The sequence below is a fragment of the Phyllopteryx taeniolatus genome, chromosome 2 (assembly GCF_024500385.1).
Source record: "Phyllopteryx taeniolatus isolate TA_2022b chromosome 2, UOR_Ptae_1.2, whole genome shotgun sequence".
NCBI lineage: Eukaryota > Metazoa > Chordata > Actinopteri > Syngnathiformes > Syngnathidae > Phyllopteryx > Phyllopteryx taeniolatus.
In genome coordinates, this window is record NC_084503.1 from 24,010,624 (window position 1) to 24,032,750 (window position 22,127).

Below are 22,127 nucleotides of genomic sequence, written 5' to 3' on the forward strand. Positions count from 1 at the left end.
TTTCGGCATGCCTTGTTGAGACTTTGACTTGGATCTACTCTTGGTAGACATGACTAATAAATTTCAAGAAGCTACGGTAAACTAATGGTGAAAAACGGAATCACGTTCTTAGTATTTGCTATGAAACAGAAAGCAAAGTGAACCATGGGGATCAGAGATCAGGAGAGCAGGGCAAAAGAACCTTCGCCCACATCCCCCCACCACCCTAGATTCCACTATATGCTAATTGCTAATAAGAATTGCCACCCTTGTACATTACCACTGTCCCTCTGGAAAAGGGCAAACACGCTACAACAAATAGCTAGATAATGTGCAAGCGGAGGATCAATCAGCTGATGTACAGTTATTTATGCCACAGCATTGTATAGAACATTGTCCAGAACTGGCAAATCCAGATGTTTATGCATATTCATGAGGGACAGCAATTGTCAGTTTTATGGCGCCTGTTTAAAAGGACATCAGTCATGAAAGTGGGTTGGTTCGACTTACAGTCGGACATCTTTTGTGGCACAAAGAAGTAGAAGCTGTTGAGCCTCAGAGTATATACTGTATGTAATACTGTAAATAAATGTAAGAATAGAAAAACACAAAATTGTAGCAATCATGAGGAACGGTGTCAATTGTATAATATTTAAAGCCCCTTTAAAGTGTAAATAAAAGTCAGAACACGATTCTTAATAAATAAACATTTCACATGTTCAATAATTTAAAAGCATAGAATGAGCTTGGCAGCACCGTGGACGACTGGTTAGCATATCTGCCTCACAGTTCTGAGGACCGGCGTTCAAATCCTGTGTGGAGTTTGCATGTTGTCCCCGTGCCTGGGTGGGTTTTCTCTGGCTACTCTGGTTTCCTCCCGTATCCCCAAAACATGCATGGTAGGTTGATTGAAGACTCTAAATTGCCCTAAGTGTGAATCTCAGTACCGATGGTTCTCTGTCTATATGTGCCCTGCGTTTGCTGGCGACGACTCCACGGTTATCCCGCCTCTTGCCCAGAGTCAACTGGGATAGACTCCAGTACAGCCGCGACCCTAGTGAGGATAAGCGGGACAGAAAATGGATGGAAAATGAAACTGGATGGATCGAAGCGTAACACCGCACCACTTCTAGCTCTTTTAGTCATGTAGAGTTAAATAGGTGAGGCGACCTTGAAGAAGTAGTTTTGGTTTGGACGCACACACCTTGGGTCAAAAGTTTCCAACGTGGATAAATTCCCGTTTTTGCATCATGTAGATGGGCCACCATGCCTTTGGCAGTGGTCGGGGTTTTAACTTGCCATATGGAAAATGTGAAAATCGGCTCTTGCCCAGCCACAGTCCAGAGTGTCAATTGGGATTGGCTCCAGCTCACCTGAACCAGCATCTCATTAGTGCAATCCCTATAGGTAATGCATGGATGGATGGTAATATACATTTTTTTTTTAATGTATTTATTTATTTATTTTTACAGTGTACGACCCAAGGCATCTTGATTAGGGAGGCTGCAAAGGAGCTACTGGAAAGCAATCAGTTTTCCCGCAGCTGCACTGGCATTCAAATAAAGACTTTTTATTTGAGGGGTTTTGTTACATTCTCGTGTTGCCAACACAATATTTAAATGCATAAAGCTTCTCCCCCACTTGAGGAGAAGAAGAAGGATAGCTGGATGGAGAAAACGATACTGAGCTTTGAGGCAGAAAGGGTAAACTAAAATGGCAGAGCTTACTGTATATTGCATGTTTGTATTGCAAATGTTTTGATTAACGCTGTTTTGTGAGCAGGATTGTGCAACAAATAAAACAACAACATTTTTGAGTGGCACTTGAAAAAAAATCATCCCCCTGCTGAAATGCAAATGGTAGTTTCATTTGTCTCTCTCGAAGATCTTACAGCTTTGGAAAGGAACCAGGAAGTAGCCTGCTAGTTTACGAAGGAACAGACAACTGGATAAATCATTTTTTTTTCTCTTTTTGAATACAATGGAACTCTTCCCCACAAGTGGACGAGTTCACGAGTGAGGGAAGAATGGAACGGGAGATCGACAGGCGGATCGATGCAGCATCTGCAGTGATGCTGACTTTTTATCGGACCGTTGTGGTGAAGAAGGAGCTAAGCCGAAAGGCGAAGCTCTCAATTTACCGGTCGATCGAGGTTACTACACTCACCTATGGTCACGAGCTGGATACAAGATCCTGGATACAAGTGGCCAAAATGAGTTTCCTCCGCAGGGTGTCCAGGCTCTATAGAGATAGGGTGAGAACCTCGGTCATCCGGGAGGAGCTCAGAGAAGAGCCACTGCTCCTCCGGCATTGAGAGGAGCCAGATGAGGTGGTTCGGGCACCTGATTAGGATGCCTCTTGGGTGCTTCCCTGGTGGGGTGTTCTGGACACGTCTCACCGGGAGGAGACCCCGAGCAAGACCCAGGACACGCTGGTGAGATTATGTCTCGCGGCTGGCCTGGTAACGCCTCGGGATCCCCCGAAAGACCTGAATGAAGTCGCTGGGGAGAGGGAAGTCTGGGCTTCCCTGCTAAAGCTACTACCCCCGCAATCCGACTTCAGATGAGCGAAAGAAAATGGTTGGATGGATATTTTAGTTACAGTGAAACCCTTTCACTCCGTCCAATAATTCCAAATGGTATTGCCCTTCAGTCTTGTCATTCTCCCTAAAACAGGGAGTGGTAACTGATCAATGGATGAACAAGTCAAGTCAAGCAAAGATCGGTGAGATCCCATGATCTGAGTGGGCAACATTTATCACATAGTATGGTTCTGTATAATGTTAGTTAAGACAGCATTAAGAGTCCATTTAATGAGATGATGCGCTGCAGGATGACGTCTTCGAGAAAGTGGTTCTTCCTCAGGACTTGACCTGGTCAGTTGATGCAGACTCCTTCATAGCAATGAATCCAGGAAAGTGGTCCACCTCAGATCTTTCCCAGTCAGTGGATGCAGAATCCATTCAGCAACAGCCACAGATTCGATCAAAAAAACATGGCGCTCCCATTTTCTTTTATCAATTTACCACAATGGAACCCTGCTCGAGAATTTAAAAAAATGGTAAAGTCTTGACATTTAATTTTCCCGTAACCGGGAAATAGCCTGATAGCTAACAAATAGACACACCAACAGAAACTTCATTGTTTTATTTTTGCAATTTTAGAAACAGTAAAGCACTTCCACCCCATGCATGAATCACATGGTCAACCCAGAATCACAAATGCTACAGTCCTTTCATATGTCGTTCTCTATGTACCAGGAAGTTGTACCAGGAAGTAGCCTGTTAGCAGTAAATGGACAGACAAAAATTGACTTGCGATAACAGGTTGTTGCTAAGCTTTTTAAATATATGATGAGTCCTACTGGTTGAAAATAGTAATGTAGCATGTTTACCCCCTTTTTCAGTCAAAATAGCTTTTTTTTGTAATAATTGAGTTTCTTTCCCTCTCTATATTGTAGTAAATTAATTCCAGCCTGCGTGTATGGCTTTTAACTTGAGCCACACACACGCTTGTTAATTCTCACTCTGCCCACTTTGATGTTTTGTCAGCGCACTCCGTTATGCAAATGGTTTACCCCGGGTGCTACAGAGCGCTAATAAAAACCGGGGTTCAAGTCGTGTAATTTACCTGTCACACGGCCTTTTAGGAGGCGCGCCTAATTTATTATAATCCTAGTGGCGGAGATTACAGGTTGGATCCATTCACATTTGGCCGCGTAGTCAAAGAAAAATCCATTTCACAGCGCGAGTGAGAGTGAGAGCCATGTTTGACTTAGCATCTAAAGAAGAAGCGCTAACAGAATAAAAGGATTCGCCACCGCCGGGTAGAGAATATCCCCCTCTTTCCGAGCACAAGGCTGCTTCAAATAATCCTCGATCATCCCCTCCCGACGGAAGCCACTGCGGCACGCCTCCGCCATTTTAGTTTTTTTGGTTTAAGGGCACACAGACAAAGAGGCTGAGGAGATGAATGTCGCAGAAAAATCTTTTCAATGCAGATTCCACTGATAGATGACATCGTGTCTTAAGCAAAACCATACAGTACATAAAATGGCTGCCCCGTTGTAACATTGAGATTGCACGGCTAGAAAGGTCCAAAATAAACAACATGCTCAGGTTAGCATTACCTGTTGCTGTACCTCAGTGTGATACTGCACGTTCTCCACTTTTTTAATCTGTCTCAGATAAATTTGCATCATTGGAGCATTCAAGGATGCATGACCAGGAAAGACAAAAATAAACACCCATACTAATCTTAGCATTGCCTGTTGATGTGTCTCAGTATGATACTCCAAAGTCTCCACTTTGCTGCCTGGCTTCCCTCAGTCATGATTATATGTGCATCATTGTAATTTGAGGATTCATGGCTAATAATTATGAAAAAAAATAATCACACATGCCAATGTTAGCATTTGCTGTGCCTTAGTTCTGGATATACCGTAAACAGTCTCCACTTTGCTTGTTCTTGTTCTTGCTGCCCTACGTCTCCTCTCCGACGAAATTGTGACGTCGCTATTTGTCACACTTGAAGATATACCCGAAATAACAAAATAAATACACACGTTAACGTTAGCCATTGCTGTGCCTTAGCCTTTAATTACTTGGTTTGAAATCTGGGCTTGTTTAGTTGACCACAAAGGTATCATTCTATTGTATGAATGGCAACTGTTCGATAGATACATAGGTTAATTGTACATTTTGCTATCTAGTGGAAGGGCATATAATTGCTCTGTTACTATACGTTGCTAGTATAGATAGTAGAAAAATTATACATTATTTGCTGTAAATACATACACATTTAATCACTAGTTTAAACTATAAATATAGGCCAGTGGGCCTCAAACCTTTTACACCAAATGCCACCGAGAAAACTATTTCGATATCCCAGTAGCACCATCATAGCTAACATGATACAGTAGTATACAGTAGCGTACGTGTTCTTCAAAAACAAGACAAATAATCCACTGTAACATTATGCACAGTTTGGACAACACTAGATCCTCACTAGGGTCCCAGCTGACTTTGGCCGAGCGGTAAGGTACACCCAAAACTGGTCGTCAGCCAATCGCAGGGCATTTATAGACAACCATTCACACTCTTTGACAATTTTGAGTCTTCAATTAACCTAAAATGCATGGTTTTGAAATGTGAGAGGAAACCTTAGTAACCGGAGGAAACTCACATGAGACAAGATGCAAGCTCCATGTGGAGCTTGCATCTTGCACAGAGCTCAAACAGTTTGAAAGATTACATGCAAATGTATTGAACTTAAAAGTTAAATACAACTGAACTTTACTTATCGAGTGATTCCTAGAGGGAGGCCACATACCAGACACCAATGATATAGGCAATTAATTTTTTATTTTTTTTTTAAATAGGAGGGGATGGGGCGAATAGGAAGGATTCACTGGACAGTAAAATAAGCTACAGTAAGTGTCTTCACGCACTGTCCCTTTCGTATGCAAATGACAGGGAGCAGCAGTGACCTCATATACTGTATACAGTGGATATAAAACGTCAACACACTCAATTCAAGGAAATTCAAGGAAATAACGGAAATATTTCCAAGTGGGGAACCAAAAATAAAGAACAGAGATAATGTGGTTGCACAAGTGTGCACACCCTCTTATAACTGGGGATGTGGCTATATTCTGAGTTAACCAATCACATTCAAAATCATGTTAAATAGACTTCAGCACACACGCCACCATTTAAAGGGCCTCTGATTAAGCAAAAATAAAGTTCAGATGTTTTAGTAAGTTTTTGCTGACATGTTTTTCTTGAAGGTTTTGTGCACTGACAGGTACTTGGAACTGTTCATAATTCCCTCCACCTTGACTAAGGTTGCTGTTCCATTTCAGGTAAAATAGCGCCAAAGCATAGTGCTGCCACCACCATGCCTCACTGTAGGTGTGGTGTTCTTTTGATGATGAGCAGCAATGGTTCTGCACCAAACATACCTTTTTGGATTAGCCAAAAAGTTCAACCTAGTTTTCACTGGAAAATAAACATGCGTTTTAACACAACTTTGAATGTGATGGATTAATTATGAAGACACACACACCACCACATTATGAGGGTGTGGACACTTGTGCAACCACATTTTTACCTCCTCTGTTCAATTTTTTTTTTCAATTGATTTGTGAGGTTATAGGTAAATTATTGAACTTTATATATATATGGCGGCATGGTGAACGACTGGTTAGCACTGGGGTTCAATCCCCGGCCCCGCCTGTGTGAAGTTTGTATGTTCTCCCCGTGCCTGAGTGCGAATGGTTGTTTTTTGTATGTGCCCTGCGATTGGCTGGCAACCAGTTCAGGGTGTACCCCGCCTCCTGCCCGATGATAGCTGGGATAGGCTCCAGCACGCCCGCGACCCTAGTGAGGAGAAGCGGCTCAGAAAATGGATGGATGGATGGATATATCATCATCAGCAGCCATTATCTATCCACTGCATGATGAAGGCCTCTTTTTCACGTTTCCAACTACTACGACATTTTGCAATTTGTTGCTAGTTTCCGGTGTGTTTAATGATTTCATCTATCCATCTACTTTTAGGTCTTCGCCGTGGTCGCTTTGTGTCCAGTGGTATCCAATTTATAGTTTCTGTGGGCCACCTTTTGTCAGCAATGTGGCCAGCCCATTTCCATTGAAGGCTTTTTATTTTTTGAATGATGTCGGTAACTCGCGTCTGCTGTCTTATCCAAGTGTATCTTTTCTTGTCGCAAATGCTTATTTTCAACATTTGGCGTTCCATGTTCCTTTGGGTGACACGTAGTCTTTGTATAACTTTGGCATTCGTAGTCCAAGTTTCACTACCGTGAGTGAGGACTGGTAAAATACATTGATCGAAAATTTTTGATTGTTCTTGAATATAATAACTAAGCCTTCCATAAGCCTGCCAGGCAAGCTTTATGCGGCATTCAACTTCAGTGCTTGTCTTTCCATACATTGTTACAAGTTGACCTAAATAGATGTAGTTGTCGACGGCGTCAAGCTCATAGTCCTCCATTTTGATATCTTTTTGTGGACAGTAACAATTGAACATGACCTTCGTTTGCTTTTGTTCATTTTCAGACCTGAGCAACGCCTTTCTAACTCGAATTCCTGAATACGACGTTGTAGTTGTTCGCCATCGTAGGAGAATAAAATGATGTCGCCTGCAAAACGAAGATGGCTCAAATAAGCGCCGTAAATCTTTACTCCTTTTTCCCAATTGAGCGCTTTAAATATTTCTTCAAGGCAAGCTGTAAATAGCTTCGGAGACAGCGTGTCGCCTTGCCTGACCCTATTTCCTTGACTTATTCGTACTCTTTCATCATCAATTCGTATTGAACCTGAAGAATCGTTGTATATTGATTGTAAAATGTTGATATCGGTCGGCTCTATCCCTTGATTTACTAGCGCCTGCAGTATCGAAGTGGTGGTGACTGAGTCAAACGCTTTTTATACACACACACACACACACACACACACACACATACACACACACACACAGTGTAACTAGTGGGCCAAGGCCCGCTTCCTTGCATAGTCTGACTGGCTATAGTTTGTGGCTATGATGTCTGGAATTTTCGCCCGTGACTCATTTTCCGCTACTCTGACTGACACCCACACATGAAAGGAATGGACATGAAAATAAAATGCTGGCCGCTCATTTGTAGTCCCTCTGCACTTCTCATCTACGAACAACAACGGCGTCATTTGTATGCATCCAAGTTGGTCGCTATGGAGGAAGCGCACATCTGAGCCTGTCATGCTCGCTGAGCTGGAACGAGGAATTTGGTTCTGGGGAGGCTGAGCTTTGCCCTGCTTGTTATTCGCTGTGTCTTGTTGCCCATATAAAAAAAATATCTGCCTAACTATCTTCTCTGTAGTCTGTGAGCTCCAGATGGATTATGGGAATCTAGTCACTGTAAAATACTTACGACTCTCTGCATCATTTGCACAATAGTCATTGTATCAGCATTACCACATTACTGGTACACTTACAATGCTCAATGTTGCTTTCTGTACTTGTGTTTGTATTTCTTAAATGTATAGTTAGTCACAGTGGCTTGTTTGCTGTAGTACCAGAGCGGCTGGCTCCAACTACAGGAGAAAAGATACTTTGTGTTTTCAACATACTTGGTCAATACAGTAAAAACAGATTCTGAAATAGGGAGGGGTGTGTTTACATGATAATCAACTACAATAAACAGAAAAGTTTGAAAAGTGGAAATCACAGTGATGCTAGCAGTTGGTATCCAAGAAGGAAAGGGAGAAAGTGGATCCAACACAGCTTGGAGCTAGTGAGGCTCAATAGCCACCAGACTAGCCAGCAACCTAGCTGGAAAAGCAGCAGGTCGATGGATAAGAATTTTAAACCATGCCTTGTAGTCAATTACTATTTCTTATGAGAGTTGATAAAATGCTAACGTACACAGTCGGTATGCTTATATATATACATATATATATATATATATATATATATACACCAAGTTATCAATCTCAGAAAGGTAGATTGATAAGGATTATACAGCAGTATTTTGACGTCAAATAGAAAATGTTTTCATCCGATGACACGACGCCGAGCGTCAGACGCCCTTTGTATTGACGCTCGGCGTCACGTCAAAACGCGCTGACGCCCCCTATTCAATATGAGAATTCATAAAATGCTAGCCATAGCTCTCATATGGCAACACAAGTAGAGAGAAAGCACCCAAGTAGAGAGAGTGAGTACCCAAGTAGAGTGAGAGCACTAAAGCAGATTAATAAGGTTTTTACATATGTCCTTGTATTCTGGTAATATTTAACCACAATCATAACAGTTGGTATGCCTGATTCTGGGTGATGCTTGCCACGTAGTGAGCCCTTCATGTAACTATAAAGCGTGGTAGCTGGCTCCCACTTGCCAAACAGTAAGCCAGCACCTAATGTTGCAAAACATCACTCGTAATTATCTACAAATAATCTAAAATGTCATTAAATGTCCTGGCGGAAATAATTCAATTATACTAGTCCAAGTGGACAGCTGGTCTGACAGCAAAAGTAAAATAAATAAATGAAAAGATAGAAAAAAAAGTTTGTACTTTTCCAAACAGGAACAAAGAGATACTGAGAGGACGACGGAGTAACACCAGCAGGGGGTCCCGCTGGCTATTTGAATCCCTCGGAGGACCCACAAAGAAAAAGAAGTAGAAGCAAGCTCATGACGCGAGGCGGTTAACTCTTAGATAACTGTAGGTAAACAATTAATTGAGTCGATTACAATTACACAATATATTTTCTGGAATCCTGTCTATTTGATGGAGGCTGTTTTGGCAAGCAACACATTGATCTCCAATGTGTGAAGGACAGTGTCAGTGACCTGAGATAATTTACAGTGACGAGGTTGTTTTTTTTTCTCTGTGTGGACGAGGTGTTTACGGTATTTGTTTCACAGGTAGTGGGTGCTGCTGTTTTGGTGAGCAAGCTCAGTAACTCATTAATGTCAGTGTGTCAACAATAGCCTTTATGAACAGATACCTGCACGAGTTAAGATAATTATAGGTACTGTTTTTTTTTGTTTTTTTTAACTGAACAAAAAAAGAAGGGGGCTACTTGAAGGAGGCGTTTATTTGTCCTACGTGGATGATGCACTGGCGGCACGGTGGACGAGTGGTTAGCACATAGGGTTAGGGATAGGGATGGGATAGGCTCCAGCAGCCCGCGACCCGCGTGAGGATAAGCGGTAAAGAAGATGGATGGATGAATGGCTGGATGGATGGATGATGCACCCGTGGCAAGAGGATGGAGGCACAAGACGTCTAGCATGAGAGTTTCAGTAAACTAACCAGGTGCAGCTCATTCAGAACTCTTACCAGAACAAAGAGATCAGAGCATATTACTCCAATTCTAAAGTTTCTAGACTGGCTCCCAGTCAGCTATAGAATATACTTTAAAGTTCGCCACTAGTCTATAAATCACTAAATGGTTTAGGAATAGCGGCACGGTGGCCGACTGGTTAGAGCGTCAGCCTCACAGTTCTGAGGACCCGGCTTCAATCCCCGGCTCCGCCTGTGTGGAGTTTGCATGTTCTCCCCGTGCCTGCGTGGGTTTTCTCCGGGCGCTCCGGTTTCCTCCCACATCCCAAAAACATGCATTAATTGGAGACTCTAACTTGCCCATAGGTGTGACTGCGAGTTTGTTTGTATGTGCCCTGCGATTGGCTGGCAACCAGTTCAGGGTGTACTCCGCCTCCTGCCCGATGACAGCTGGGATAGGCTCCAGCACGCCTGCGACCCTAGTGAGGAGAAGCGGCTCAGAAAATGGATGGGATGGATGGTTTAGGAATACATGAAAGAAATGCTAATGGACTATAAACCCAGTAGGACTCTGAGATCGACAGACTCAGGTCAAATAGTGGAGCACAGAGTCCAAAGCAAACATGGTGAAGCAGCATTTAGCTGTTATGCTGCACACAAATGAAATAAATGGCCAAGAGAAGTCAAGTCAGCCCCAAGTGTCCAAGTTTTTAAGTCCAGGTTAAAAACTATTCTTTTTTTCTCACGCTTACATTTAAGAGCATTTCCACTTTTAAATTATATTTCTTGCACTATACGTTTAGTAATTTTAGTCTCTTTGTTTTTAAATGCTTCAAGCTGTCTTTTACTTTTATGTACTTTGTTTATGAAATGTCTTTTGATCTTTGTTTTAAAATGTTTTCAATCATTTAAAGCACATTTGAGTTACCTTCTGTATGAAATGCGCTATCCATCCACCCATTCATTTTCTTTACCGGTTATCCTCACTAGGGTCGCAGGCATGGTGGAGCCTATCCCAGGTAACTTCGGGCGAGAGGCGGGGTACACCCTGAACCGGTCGCCAGCCAATCGCAGGGCACATAGAATCATACAACCATTCACACTCACATGCACACCTACGGGCAATGTTGAGTCTTCAATCAACCTACCACGCATGTTTTTGGGATGTGGGAGGAAACCGGAGTGCCCGGAGAAAATCCACCCAGGCACGGGGAGAACATGCAAACTCCACACTGGCAGGGCCGGGATTTGAACCCCAGTCCTCAGAACTGTGAGGCAGATGTGCTAACCAGTCGTACACCGTGTCGGCTGAAATGCGCTATATAAATAAATTTGCCTTGCCTCGCCTAAACTAGTTTTTGTTTGTTTTTTTCCTTAGTGCAGCTTATCATTCTTACAACACACCTGCCGAAAAGAGGAGCGAGGGACTGGATTATAGCCTGTGAGCGTGTGGAGAGGGTCCAAACGATGTTTTAAAGAAGTCATCAAGTCACTTATTTGAGAGACTATTTCTTTGACTTGTTAGGTGCTGCTTTTTTGGTTAGCAACCATCCCCATTTGAGGGAGGTCTTTATTTATTATGATGCACCTGGCAACACGAAGATGTGCTGGATATAGCACGTGAGCTTGTAACAAGTGTTCGAAAAATGTGCAAACCTACAAATGTGTTGTCTGAAGGACCGTATACATGCCTCAGTAGAGGCTGCCGGTTTGGTCAAGAACGGTGTCTATTGAGGGAGGCCTTTATTTGTTTAAAGTGGAGGATGCAGCCGGCGAGACGTGAGCATGGTGAGGGTTCAAGTCATGTTACATGAAACAACACATGACCTGTCTATGGGCCTTGGTAGGTGCTGCTGTTTTTGTTAACAGCACAGTCAAGGTGATGGAGGAATTGACTTTTTGTATGAAACAACCTGCAACACGAGGAGGCACGGGATGTAGCGTGTGAGTGTGTGGCGCGGGTTTAAACAATGTTTTAATGGAGTCAACAAACCACTTCTCAGAGAGACTGCTGAGGGGCCACAGTGACTATTTGAGGGGGCATTTATTTGTCTTATGATACACGAGGCACATTTATATATAGCTCGGCGAGGGATCTAACAATTTTTTTAAGGTCCCATATTTGACTCTCTAACATAGCCGACTACACTACTGAATTTTAATGTTGATGATGATAGCGGTACTTGGAGAGTATTTTTTTATCGGTGGTGTATTGGTGTAAAAGGTTTTAAAGGCTATTTAGACCTCCATAGAGTGACTAACATGGACTTAGTATAAAAGTCTCAATTTCATTAAAAAAAACACCTTGGTTTTGTCATACGAGTGTCCAGAAAAGGTCCCTCTGACAGCTACTTCTGTGTGACACAGTTTTGTATCTGCTTTTCCATATTTGGCTAAGACCGCTCCCTTTTTACTGATTGGTTGCCTCCATGTGGAAGACCCAACCCTTACTACTTGTGAGAGTGTCAGTGTCATGTTGACCGCGCTGGCTCGGGAGCTGAGCGGTAGGCAGAGACCTTCGCTAGTGACGTAGATAAGCTCGAGAAATTCAAATGCAGAAAAGACGTCTTTCCCTCAGGAATGTGTGGATGATTTTAATTCATATTTCACGTTTACTGAGGCACCATAGAGCCCATATTACATCCCAAATACAAGAAAAAGTTGGCATGGTAAAATATGACACCTTTAAAAGAGGGGATGAATCGCTTGTCTGAGAAACTGTTCATCTACCTCTGTGGGTGCTGTTGTTTTGGTTAGCAACATCATCTATTTGAGGAAAGCATTTATTGGTTTAAAGTGGATGACATAGGGACAAACAATATGTAAACTGAGTCAACAAAGGGCTTTTTTATGGGTCATGGTAGGTGCTGCTGTTTTGGTTAGCAACAGCCGCATTTAGCCAGTAACTCTTTAATGTCTGTGTATAAACCACAGCATCTATGACCTGAGCTAAGTAAAAAAAAAAAATTAATGAGTGAAAAAAATAATGCATCTATTTGAGGGAGGCGTTTATTCATCTTTATTGTACTATGGGAAGAGGGAGGTGCCTGACATAGCATGTTAGTGAGCGGCTGACGGAAGTAATGAAGCGTAAATTACACATCAGAGCATTTCCTAAACATGTCTGATGGCTCAGATATTCATAACAAGCGTGAGAATGGGTTACTGAGAGTGGGTCACGCCCCCAATGCCCACCGCCTCCTTTCTATTTAATTCTCTCCACTGTGTGTTGATTGAGTCAAAAAACAAACAGGCTTGTAAGATCAGCGTGCTGCCTTCAGGTTCACTCTTTGTACGTACACCCCAGACAAATGAGACGGTCAGTACAACAAAGGCAAAAATTATAATGGAAAAAAGCAAGAATAAAAAACAACAATGTAAGCAGGGGAGCGGTAATAAATGGCTGCTGATAAGGAAAGACAAAGAAAAAGTGACTCACAACTCGGCGAGTTGAAGGTGTTTGAAGAGCTGCCAGGACAGAGTGTAGAGAGGATTCTTTGACAGGTTTCTGCAAGGGAGAGAAGACACAGAGACAACAATGAGACAAATGGTGCATTCAATGACAGTGGTCCTTGAACGCAACAAAAACAAAACAAAACAAAAATATGCCCAATGTAGCCATGCTTAGAGCTACAACCGGCTCCATTTTGGCAGGTTTCTACTTCCTGTTTTTTTTTTTTTTAAATTCCTATTGGCTCCCTACAACTTGGTATTGACCAACTTTTTAGTGCTTGATTTCCCTTTGCGCTGACTATATGTGACAGTTAATGTAGGGAGAATAGACCTACCAAGTTCATCTCTAAAGCTAAAAAAGTGTTACGGGCAAACTTTTTGCAAACAAATGACTTATTTGGATCATCTGTGACTAGAATTTGAGTCATCTGTTTGCACCACTTGACAAAAACGAGCACTGAGTGAAAATGTAGACTGTTGTTAGCTTCTCACGTAGGCCGCCACATGCTTGTCACTTGTCAACAAAAGGTCGAGTTGTAAATACGTGGGCTTTATCTTTTGCATTCGTGCTTGATTTCACTTTCCATTTGTATGATAGGCAATGTGAAAAATGTTATTGATCAATTTTGGTGATCAAAAAATTTTGTGCAAGATGTGGACTGCTACATTAGCTTCTTGCACTTGCTGGTGACAACCTTTTGTAAACAAAGGAATTTAGCTTGTATTTTTTCTGACCAGCATTTCAGTCCATCTGTTAGTGCTGTTTGCCAACAAAGAGGAGTTAGTGATGTTAGCCTCTCACGCTCGCTAGCGACTAGCAACTATTTATGAAAAAAAGGCCATATAGTAAACAGAAGGTTGTTACATATTGTATACATGTATTTTAATATTATTACAGTTGTGGTTGATTTTACTTAACACTTGTATGACAGTTACAAATCTTATTGGCCAGCTTTTTGTGAACAAACACAGGCACCAGTTGTATTTCATATTGACTGATTTTGGAAGCTATGTTCTGTTTTTATTTCCTCACAATCCAATTGCACATTTGCTCTTTGGGGTCATTTTAATCGTTTTGCCTTGCTCTTGAATTACATTTCCACTCTCTTTCTCTCTTTTCATTTGCTGTATGATATCAATCTGCAACAAAAAAAGAGCCGTCGGGGGGAATCGCATCTGCAGGCTTCCGGATTAGAGAATGGAAATAAGCACTATTGATAGAGAAGAGAGCAAACTGAGACAACTCAATAAAAGAAAGTTGAAGCCTTTTTAAGTGGAATAATTCAATCCGCTGAGACGCCTCGGGCCATGAGGGGGGGGAAAAAGCAGAATTAGGAAGAATAAAAAGCAGAGCGACCAGTCATGGGAGTGCAATGTGTTTAAAAATGAATGTGGGGCATCTGTCCATGCGCTTGTCAAAATTGATGGCCTCTCGCAGAGAGCATTAGCGTTAGGTAATAAAGCGCAGCAACAAATCCCACTATTAGCCCAGATGGCAGCTCACAATTGCACACGTGCAATTCAGAAATATAGCGAGGCACACAGATCCTGATTCTGGCAAAGTATGCCTCTAAACAAATGACATTAGCTGCATCTTTGTGTTTTCTTTGGCATTTCTGCTCTACAGTCTTATACGGTTTGCGTCTCCTTCTGTGGTTCAAGTGCTCAAGTGGTTTTGCATCTTTGGTTTGTGTCTTCCATGATTTGTGGCTTCTTCTACAAGTAGTGTCTTCTTCTGTGGTTCGTGCTTCTGCAGTTCACGTCTTCTTCTATGGCACAGGTCTTCTATGATTCACTTCTACAATATGGGTCTTCTACTCTCTCATTACTACTACAGTTCATGTCTTCTCATTCATGTCTTCTACGGCTCGTGTCTTCTATGGTTTATGTCTTCGGTTTGCATCTTCTACGGATATGTAACTACTTCTTCGGTTCATGTCCCCTTCTACAGTTGTTGTCTTCTATGGTGTGCAGCTTCTTCTATGGTTTGTGTTTTCTATGGTTTGTGCCTTCTACGGTTTGTCTTCTTCTGCGGTTCACATCTATGGTTTTCGTTTTATAATCCATCCATCCATTCTCTATACCGCTTATCCTCATTAGGTTCACGGGTAGGGTCTGAAATTACCACTTCCCAGGCACCAAATGCAAGTAAATTTACCGTTTGGCATGTACATCTCAGAGGACTATCCGCCACCTGACAAGTAAATGTTTGTACCATATTATTCATGTTTTTAGTCTTCATTTCAGTGTTCAATCACATTGAATGGTAATGACCTATGGGGTCCCTCAAGGGTCAGTTCTTGGACGCCTTCTGTTAAGCCTGGAAATGCTACCTTTGGGTCACATTCTTCAGAACCTTAAAGTTGACTATCATAGCGATGCAGATAACACAGTTATATCTAGCAGTGTTTCCAGATGACTACAGTTCAACTGAGGTGTTGTGTCACCGTCTAAAAATAAATAACTGGATGAACTAAAACTTTCTAACAATTAAACCACAACAAAACTGAGACAATTGTTTTTGGGATTGCTGTTAGTAAATACCTGGAGTCCCTCTCTCTAAAAACCAAAGAACAAGTCCGAAACATGTACTGATAGATTCCAACCTGACTTTCAGCAGTCATATCAAATCACTTACTAAAACAGCCTTCTACCAGCTGAAGAACATATCCAGAGTGAAGGCTTGCATGTGCTAAGCAGACCAGGAACTCATCTATTCTTTTATCTCAAGTAGACGACTGTAATGGTCCTCTGACTGGACTTCCCCAAAAGAGCATTAAACAGCTGTAGCTCATTCAGAATGCTGCAGCTCGGGGTCTGACCAGAAAAATAAGTCAGAACATATTACTCCGAATCTAAAGTCTCTACACTGGCTCTCAGTCAGCTTTAGAATAGATTTTAATGTTCTGCTACTAGTCTATAAATCATAACTGTTTTAGGTCCTGAATACATGAAATATATACAAATGGAATATAAACCCAGTAGGGGTCTGAGATCTACAGACTCAGGTCAAATAGTGAAGCAGTCCAAAGCAAACATGGTGATGCAGCATTTAGCTGTTATGCTCCACACAAATGGAATAAGTTGCCAACAGAAGTGACGTCATCCCCAAGTCTGAATGTTTTTAATTCCAGGATAAAATGTCTTATTTTTTTCCTCATGCTTTTTAGAGCATTTTCACTTTTAAATGATCTTTCTGGCACTGCACACTGTTTTTAATTGTATTTTTCTTTTTCTTTGTTTTATAAGCTGTTTTTCCCCCTTTGTGCTTTCAATCATGTAAAGCAGATTGAGTTACCTTGTGTATGAAATGCGCTATATAAATAAATTTGGCTTACTTTAATTTTGGTGGATTTCGCGCCTGTTCATCTGCTGTCTGCATTTAAATGAACTATGTACATGTAGTACACAGACATACATGCTTAACGTAAACAGATACATATGTGTCAGACAGGCTAATTATGTTGTGGGAACATGTCAAGATTTTTAGCAGGAGGTGAGCGGCCATGGCGACGCCCGTCCCTTGTGGCCTTCCACAGCACTTCCCTGCCAGACGCAACCCACCGCCGACCTGCCGAAGACAACAAAGGCGGGGGCAAACGAAGCGTATGCATGATCATTGTGCACAAATAACTTCCTCGATCAAACTCTTGTGGGACGCGAGTCTGAACTAGGGATCAAAGGACACAACATCTATCAGACGCCGTGATATGGACCTATCAGAGCCAAATTTTCCATATTTAAATTAGGGAAGATGAGCGATGCAATCAGGGAGTATGAGACCACTAAGGCTAAAATGCTGTGGCACACGGACTGTGTCAGGAGCAAGAGCCAGACTTCATGGACTGTGTGAAAGCCATTGGTGTCGTGAGGCCTATTTTAGTGGGGCTTCAGCCCCCCTAAAATGTTCTTAAGTCCCCCCTCAATGATTTGGGTGAAAAAAAGCTTTTTAAACCCAGAAAAATGACAAATAAGCTTTTTCGGTTTTGGGTTCCCCCATAAAATAAAAAAAAATAAAACAAGAACATTTAAAAATAGGAGAAATTTGGGTTATGAGCCAAAGTCATGTCATCAGCCTCTATATTGATCAGTTATTAATTCAATGTTAGCTGTATATATATTATAAATTATATGTATATTTTATAATACCGTATTTTCTCGTATATAATGCATTCCCCCCCCCCCCACACACACACACACAAAAAATTGTCAAAAGTCAATAGTGCGCATTATACATAGGTATAGGGGAAAATGGGGGGAAAAAAACTTTCACACTTTATAAATGTATACCACCATCTAGTAGTTATGAAAAAGCTGTACACTTTCATTCTAATATGCCACTGCCACCTAGAGGTTATGAAAAAGGTGTAGCCTACACTTTCATTCCAATATGACGGGTACATATGACTGCATATATGTACAGTTGTGGTCATAAGTTTACATACCCTAGCAGAATTTGTGAAATATTGTTTTTTGTTTTTTCCAACACGACTGACAACTGAACAACAACCATCATGAATTGCTTTATGGTTATGTTTTGTTAAATGATAATGCTTTTCTGAAATGCTTGACAGTTTAATCTGAATCTCATTAACTTCAGATTAATTATTTGAAAAAATTAACAAAATACAGATAATACTTGTTACATGTTACAATACATGTTTTGATCACATGGGTAGAGGCAAAATCATGCGTTGTAAAAATGTATTATACATAGGTAGAGGGGTTTTCGAGAATTTTTAGGTCTACTTTGGGGGTGCGTATTATACATGGGTGCGCATTATACATGAGAAATTATGGTACTATATTATAGATATAATGTGTGTAAAATGATTTAATATTTTGGCCGGTAAATAATATGATTGGCAAGCCAAAAAGTTAATTTTGGCTTGAGCCTATCCCAGCTGTCTTTCGGCGAGAGTCGGGGTACACCGTAAGGAGGCCGCCAGCCAATTGCAGGGTACATACCCTATATTGCCAAAAGTATTCGCTCACCTGGCTTGACTCAGATATGAATTTAAGAGACATCCCATTCTTAATCCATAGTGTTTAATATGACATCAGTCCACCCTCTGCAATTATAACATCTTAAACTCTTCTGCAAAAGCTTTCCACAAGGTTTAGGAGTGTGTTAATTGGAATTTATGACCATTTTTCCAAAAGCACATTTGTGACGTTATACACTGATGTTGGACGAGAAGGCCTGGCTCTCAGTCTCTGTTCTAATTCATCCAAAAATGTTCTATAGAGTTCAGGTCATGATCTTGCAAGCCAAGTTCATCCACATCAAACTCTCTCAACCATTTCTTCATGAACCTTAATTTGTGCACTGATGCACAGTCATGTTGGAACAGGAACAAACAATTTGGAAATGTCCAAAATATTAGCCCCTAAGCTCCAGTGAAAGGAACTCTGAATGCTTCACCATACCAAAAGATTTTGGACAGTCAAACAGTTTGGGGATTACCCTTTCCTGTTCCAACATGTCTGTGCACCAGTGCACAAAGCAATGTCCACAAACATATGGATGACAGAATTTGGTATGGATGAACTTGACTGGCCTGCACAGAGTCCTGGCCCTCAACACGATAAAGCACCTTTAGGTTGATTTTAAGTGGACAATGAGCCAGGCCTTCTCTTGTCTTTGTAGTATATCTTGTCTTTGTAGTGTATTCAATTAAATATAGGTTGAAGATGATTTGCAAATCATTGTATTCGGTTATTTATGTTTAACACAACGTCCCAAATTCCTTGGAATTGGGGTTGTACAATGACGGCACGGTGGCCGACTGGTTAGAGCGTCAGCCTCACAGTTCTGAGGACCTGGGTTCAATCCCCGGCCCCGCCTGTGTGGAGTTTGCATGTTCTCCCCGTGCCTGCGTGGGTTTTCTCCGGGCACTCCGGTTTCCTCCCACATCCCAAAAACATGCATGAATTGGAGACTCTAAATTGCCCGTAGGCATGACTGTGAGTGCAAATGGTTGTTTGTTCCTATGTGCCCTGCAATTGGCTGGCAACCAGTTCAGGGTGTACCCCGCCTCCTGCCCGATGACAGCTGGGATAGGCTCCAGCACGCCCGCGACCCTAGTGAGAAGAAGCGGCTCAGAAAATGGATGGATGGATGGAGGGTTGTACAAAAAAACCTTAGAACAGTTAAAATGTATAACTTCAACATATTTCCTTAACACCAATTGCTACTTTCCTATTAGCCAGGGTTTTGGCCGCATCTTGTTGCATCTTTGGCCATTACAGAAAGAGCACAAGCAAAGCAAAATATGCAAGTTTTTCAGTAAATAGCTGAGGATAGGTTCCACAGAAAAAAAGGGAAATACTGAAGTTGAATTGCTTAATAGCGAACCGCAATTAGGCGGGGTTTCACTGTTGTCATTTAAGAGAAGCATAACATTTTCACGAGAGGTTGGTGTTAAAATAAAAACCTGAGTAATACCAACAGCTGCAGCTAGGTGTTAATATTGATGACAGTCTTGGGGGCCCACAAAGTGAATGCTCAACTCAACCTGCTGGTTGCACACATGCTTCCAACTGCATCGCTTTAATAATTCTGTTTGGCAACTGTTCCGCCTGGACGTGCTGCCCGCTTCCACAGCCTGGGCTAATTAACGTAGAATGGCAGTTACCTGGTGTCTTGACTCCTGTGTTGACATTCAGCAGCGGAAGAAACAGGGTTAGCACGCTATTGCAATATGATAGTGCTCTTTTGTCGCCGTAGCGATGTTAAAAACAAACAAACTATTATTGGTTGGTTTGCAATATTCCCAAATGATTACAGACCTTTAATTTATTTGCACACAATCGAATTCCCAAAAAACATGGGTTACTTTAAAATATCATGCATGTCAGTCTTGAAAAGGATGTTATTTTTTTTTCCATCCTGAGGAAGCTGACATTTTTGTTGAAATTTTATACCAACAATGTGTGGTTTACTAGTTTTTATTTATTAAAAAAAAAAAATATATGCTAACAAGAGGTAGACTGTTAGATGCAGTCTATCCGCAAGGGGGAAAAGGTAGCATAGTAGTGAAGAAGACGCAAACTGTAACAGTCGTAAACTGCAGAAGATGTCGTAAACAATAAAAAACGTAAACTGTAGAAGAAGCAAACTGGAGAAGACAGAAAGTTGCTCAGGAATGCTCATCAAACACCTGTTTGGAACATCCCACAGGTGAACAGGCTAACTGGGAACAGGTGGGTGCCATGATTGGGTATAAAAGGAGCTTCCCCGAATTGCTCAAGCAAAGATGGGCCTAAAACCAACATTGAATGCCGTGACCTTCGATCCCTCAGGCGGCACTGCATCAAAAACCGACATCAATGTGTAAAGGGTATCACCACATGGGCTCAGGAACACTTCAGAAAACCAATGTCACTAAATACAGTTTGGCGCGACATCCGCATGTGAAACTTAAAACTCTACTATGCAAAGCAAAAGCCATTTATCAACAACACCCAGAAACGCCGCCGGCTTCTCTGGGCCCGAGCCCATCTAAGATGGACTGATGCAAAGTGGAAAAGTGTTCTGTGGTCCAACGAGTCCACATTTCAAATTTCTTTTGGAAATTGCGGATGTCGTGTCCTACAGGCCAAAGAGGAAAAGAACCTTCCGGACTGTTATGGACGCAAAGTTCAAAAGCCAGCATCTCTGATGGTATGGGGCTGTGTTAGTGCCAATGGCATGGGTAACTTACACATCTGTGAAGGCACCATTTGTCATGGTCTGTGTTTTGGTTTGGGTTGTGTTTAGTTTTGTTCCATGTTTTCCTGTGTTCCATGTTTGTCGTGTGCTCATTAGGTTGTTGTGTCCACCTGTTCTCGTCTACTTTGTGTCGACCAATCAGCTCTCTCCAGCCACTCGTGTGTTGTCCAGGTGTTCCTCGTTGTGTCGTCAATTTGTTTGTATTTAGTTCCCTGGTTTCTTTCAGTTCTTGTCGGTTCATTGTCATTGTCACATGTCTTTGCCATGTCATAGTCGTCAGTTGTCTTTATCATTGTGGTATGTCATTGTCAGGTGTCATTTTCCCTATCTATTCCACGTCTTACTCACAGGTCATAGTTTGTTTCCAGTTTTAGATATTCAAGTGTTTCTTTGTTACTTTGGTTTGATTATCTGTTGTGGGACTTCGTTCAGTTTTGCTTTATCCAATATCCTTGTTTTCCCTTTTTGAAGATTAAATATTATTTTGAGACTCCCAAATTTCTGCCTTGCCTCCCTGCTTCCATGCAATTGGGTCCACCATGTTCTTGCCTTGCGTTACTCGCCTTCGCCCTAACCACGTACGTGACACCATTAATGCTGAAAGGTACATACAGGTTTTGGAGAAACATATACTGCCATCCAAGCAACGTCTTCTTCATGGACGCCCCTGCTTATTTCAGCAAGACTATCTCAAACCACATTCTGCACGTGTTACAACAGCGTGGCTTCGTAGTAAAAGAGTGCGGGTACTAGACTGGCCGGCCTGCAGTCCTGACCTGTCTCCCATTGAAAATGTCTGGCGGATTATGAAGCGTAAAATACAACAACGGAGACCCCGGACTGTTGAACAGCTGAAGCTGTACATCAAGCAAGAATGGTGAAAGAATTCCACTTACAAAGTTTCAACAATTAGTGTCCTCTGTTCCCAAACATTTATTGAATGTTGTTAAAAGAAAAGGTGATGGAAGCGCGGTACACCAGCCTCTCAAAATATCCTCCTCTTTTATTTTCACCCATGTCACCTCTTCTGTGGGGATGTGAGTCGACAACTGTCATATCCGCTCAGGTTTTCTATTAGTGGGCGAACAATTCGACGCTTGGTGAATTCACAATGACAGCAAGACCCCACATTGAATGATCCAAACAGGAGTGTGCAGGAGGGTATCGCCAATCAGCAATCAGAGAGAAGCTGTCA

General features: G+C 41.9%; 1 protein-coding gene across 4 annotated transcripts in view; it reads right to left on the reverse strand.

Moving 5' to 3' along the window:
• Positions 1-22,127, reverse strand: part of ntrk3b (neurotrophic tyrosine kinase, receptor, type 3b) — a 356,045-nt gene that overhangs the window by 209,648 nt on the left and 124,270 nt on the right. For all 4 annotated transcript variants that reach the window (XM_061765463.1, XM_061765464.1, XM_061765466.1 and 1 more), the window contains exon 4: positions 13,205-13,273. In XM_061765463.1, the coding sequence (XP_061621447.1) occupies positions 13,205-13,273 (69 nt within the window). The remainder of the gene's footprint in view (positions 1-13,204; positions 13,274-22,127) is intronic.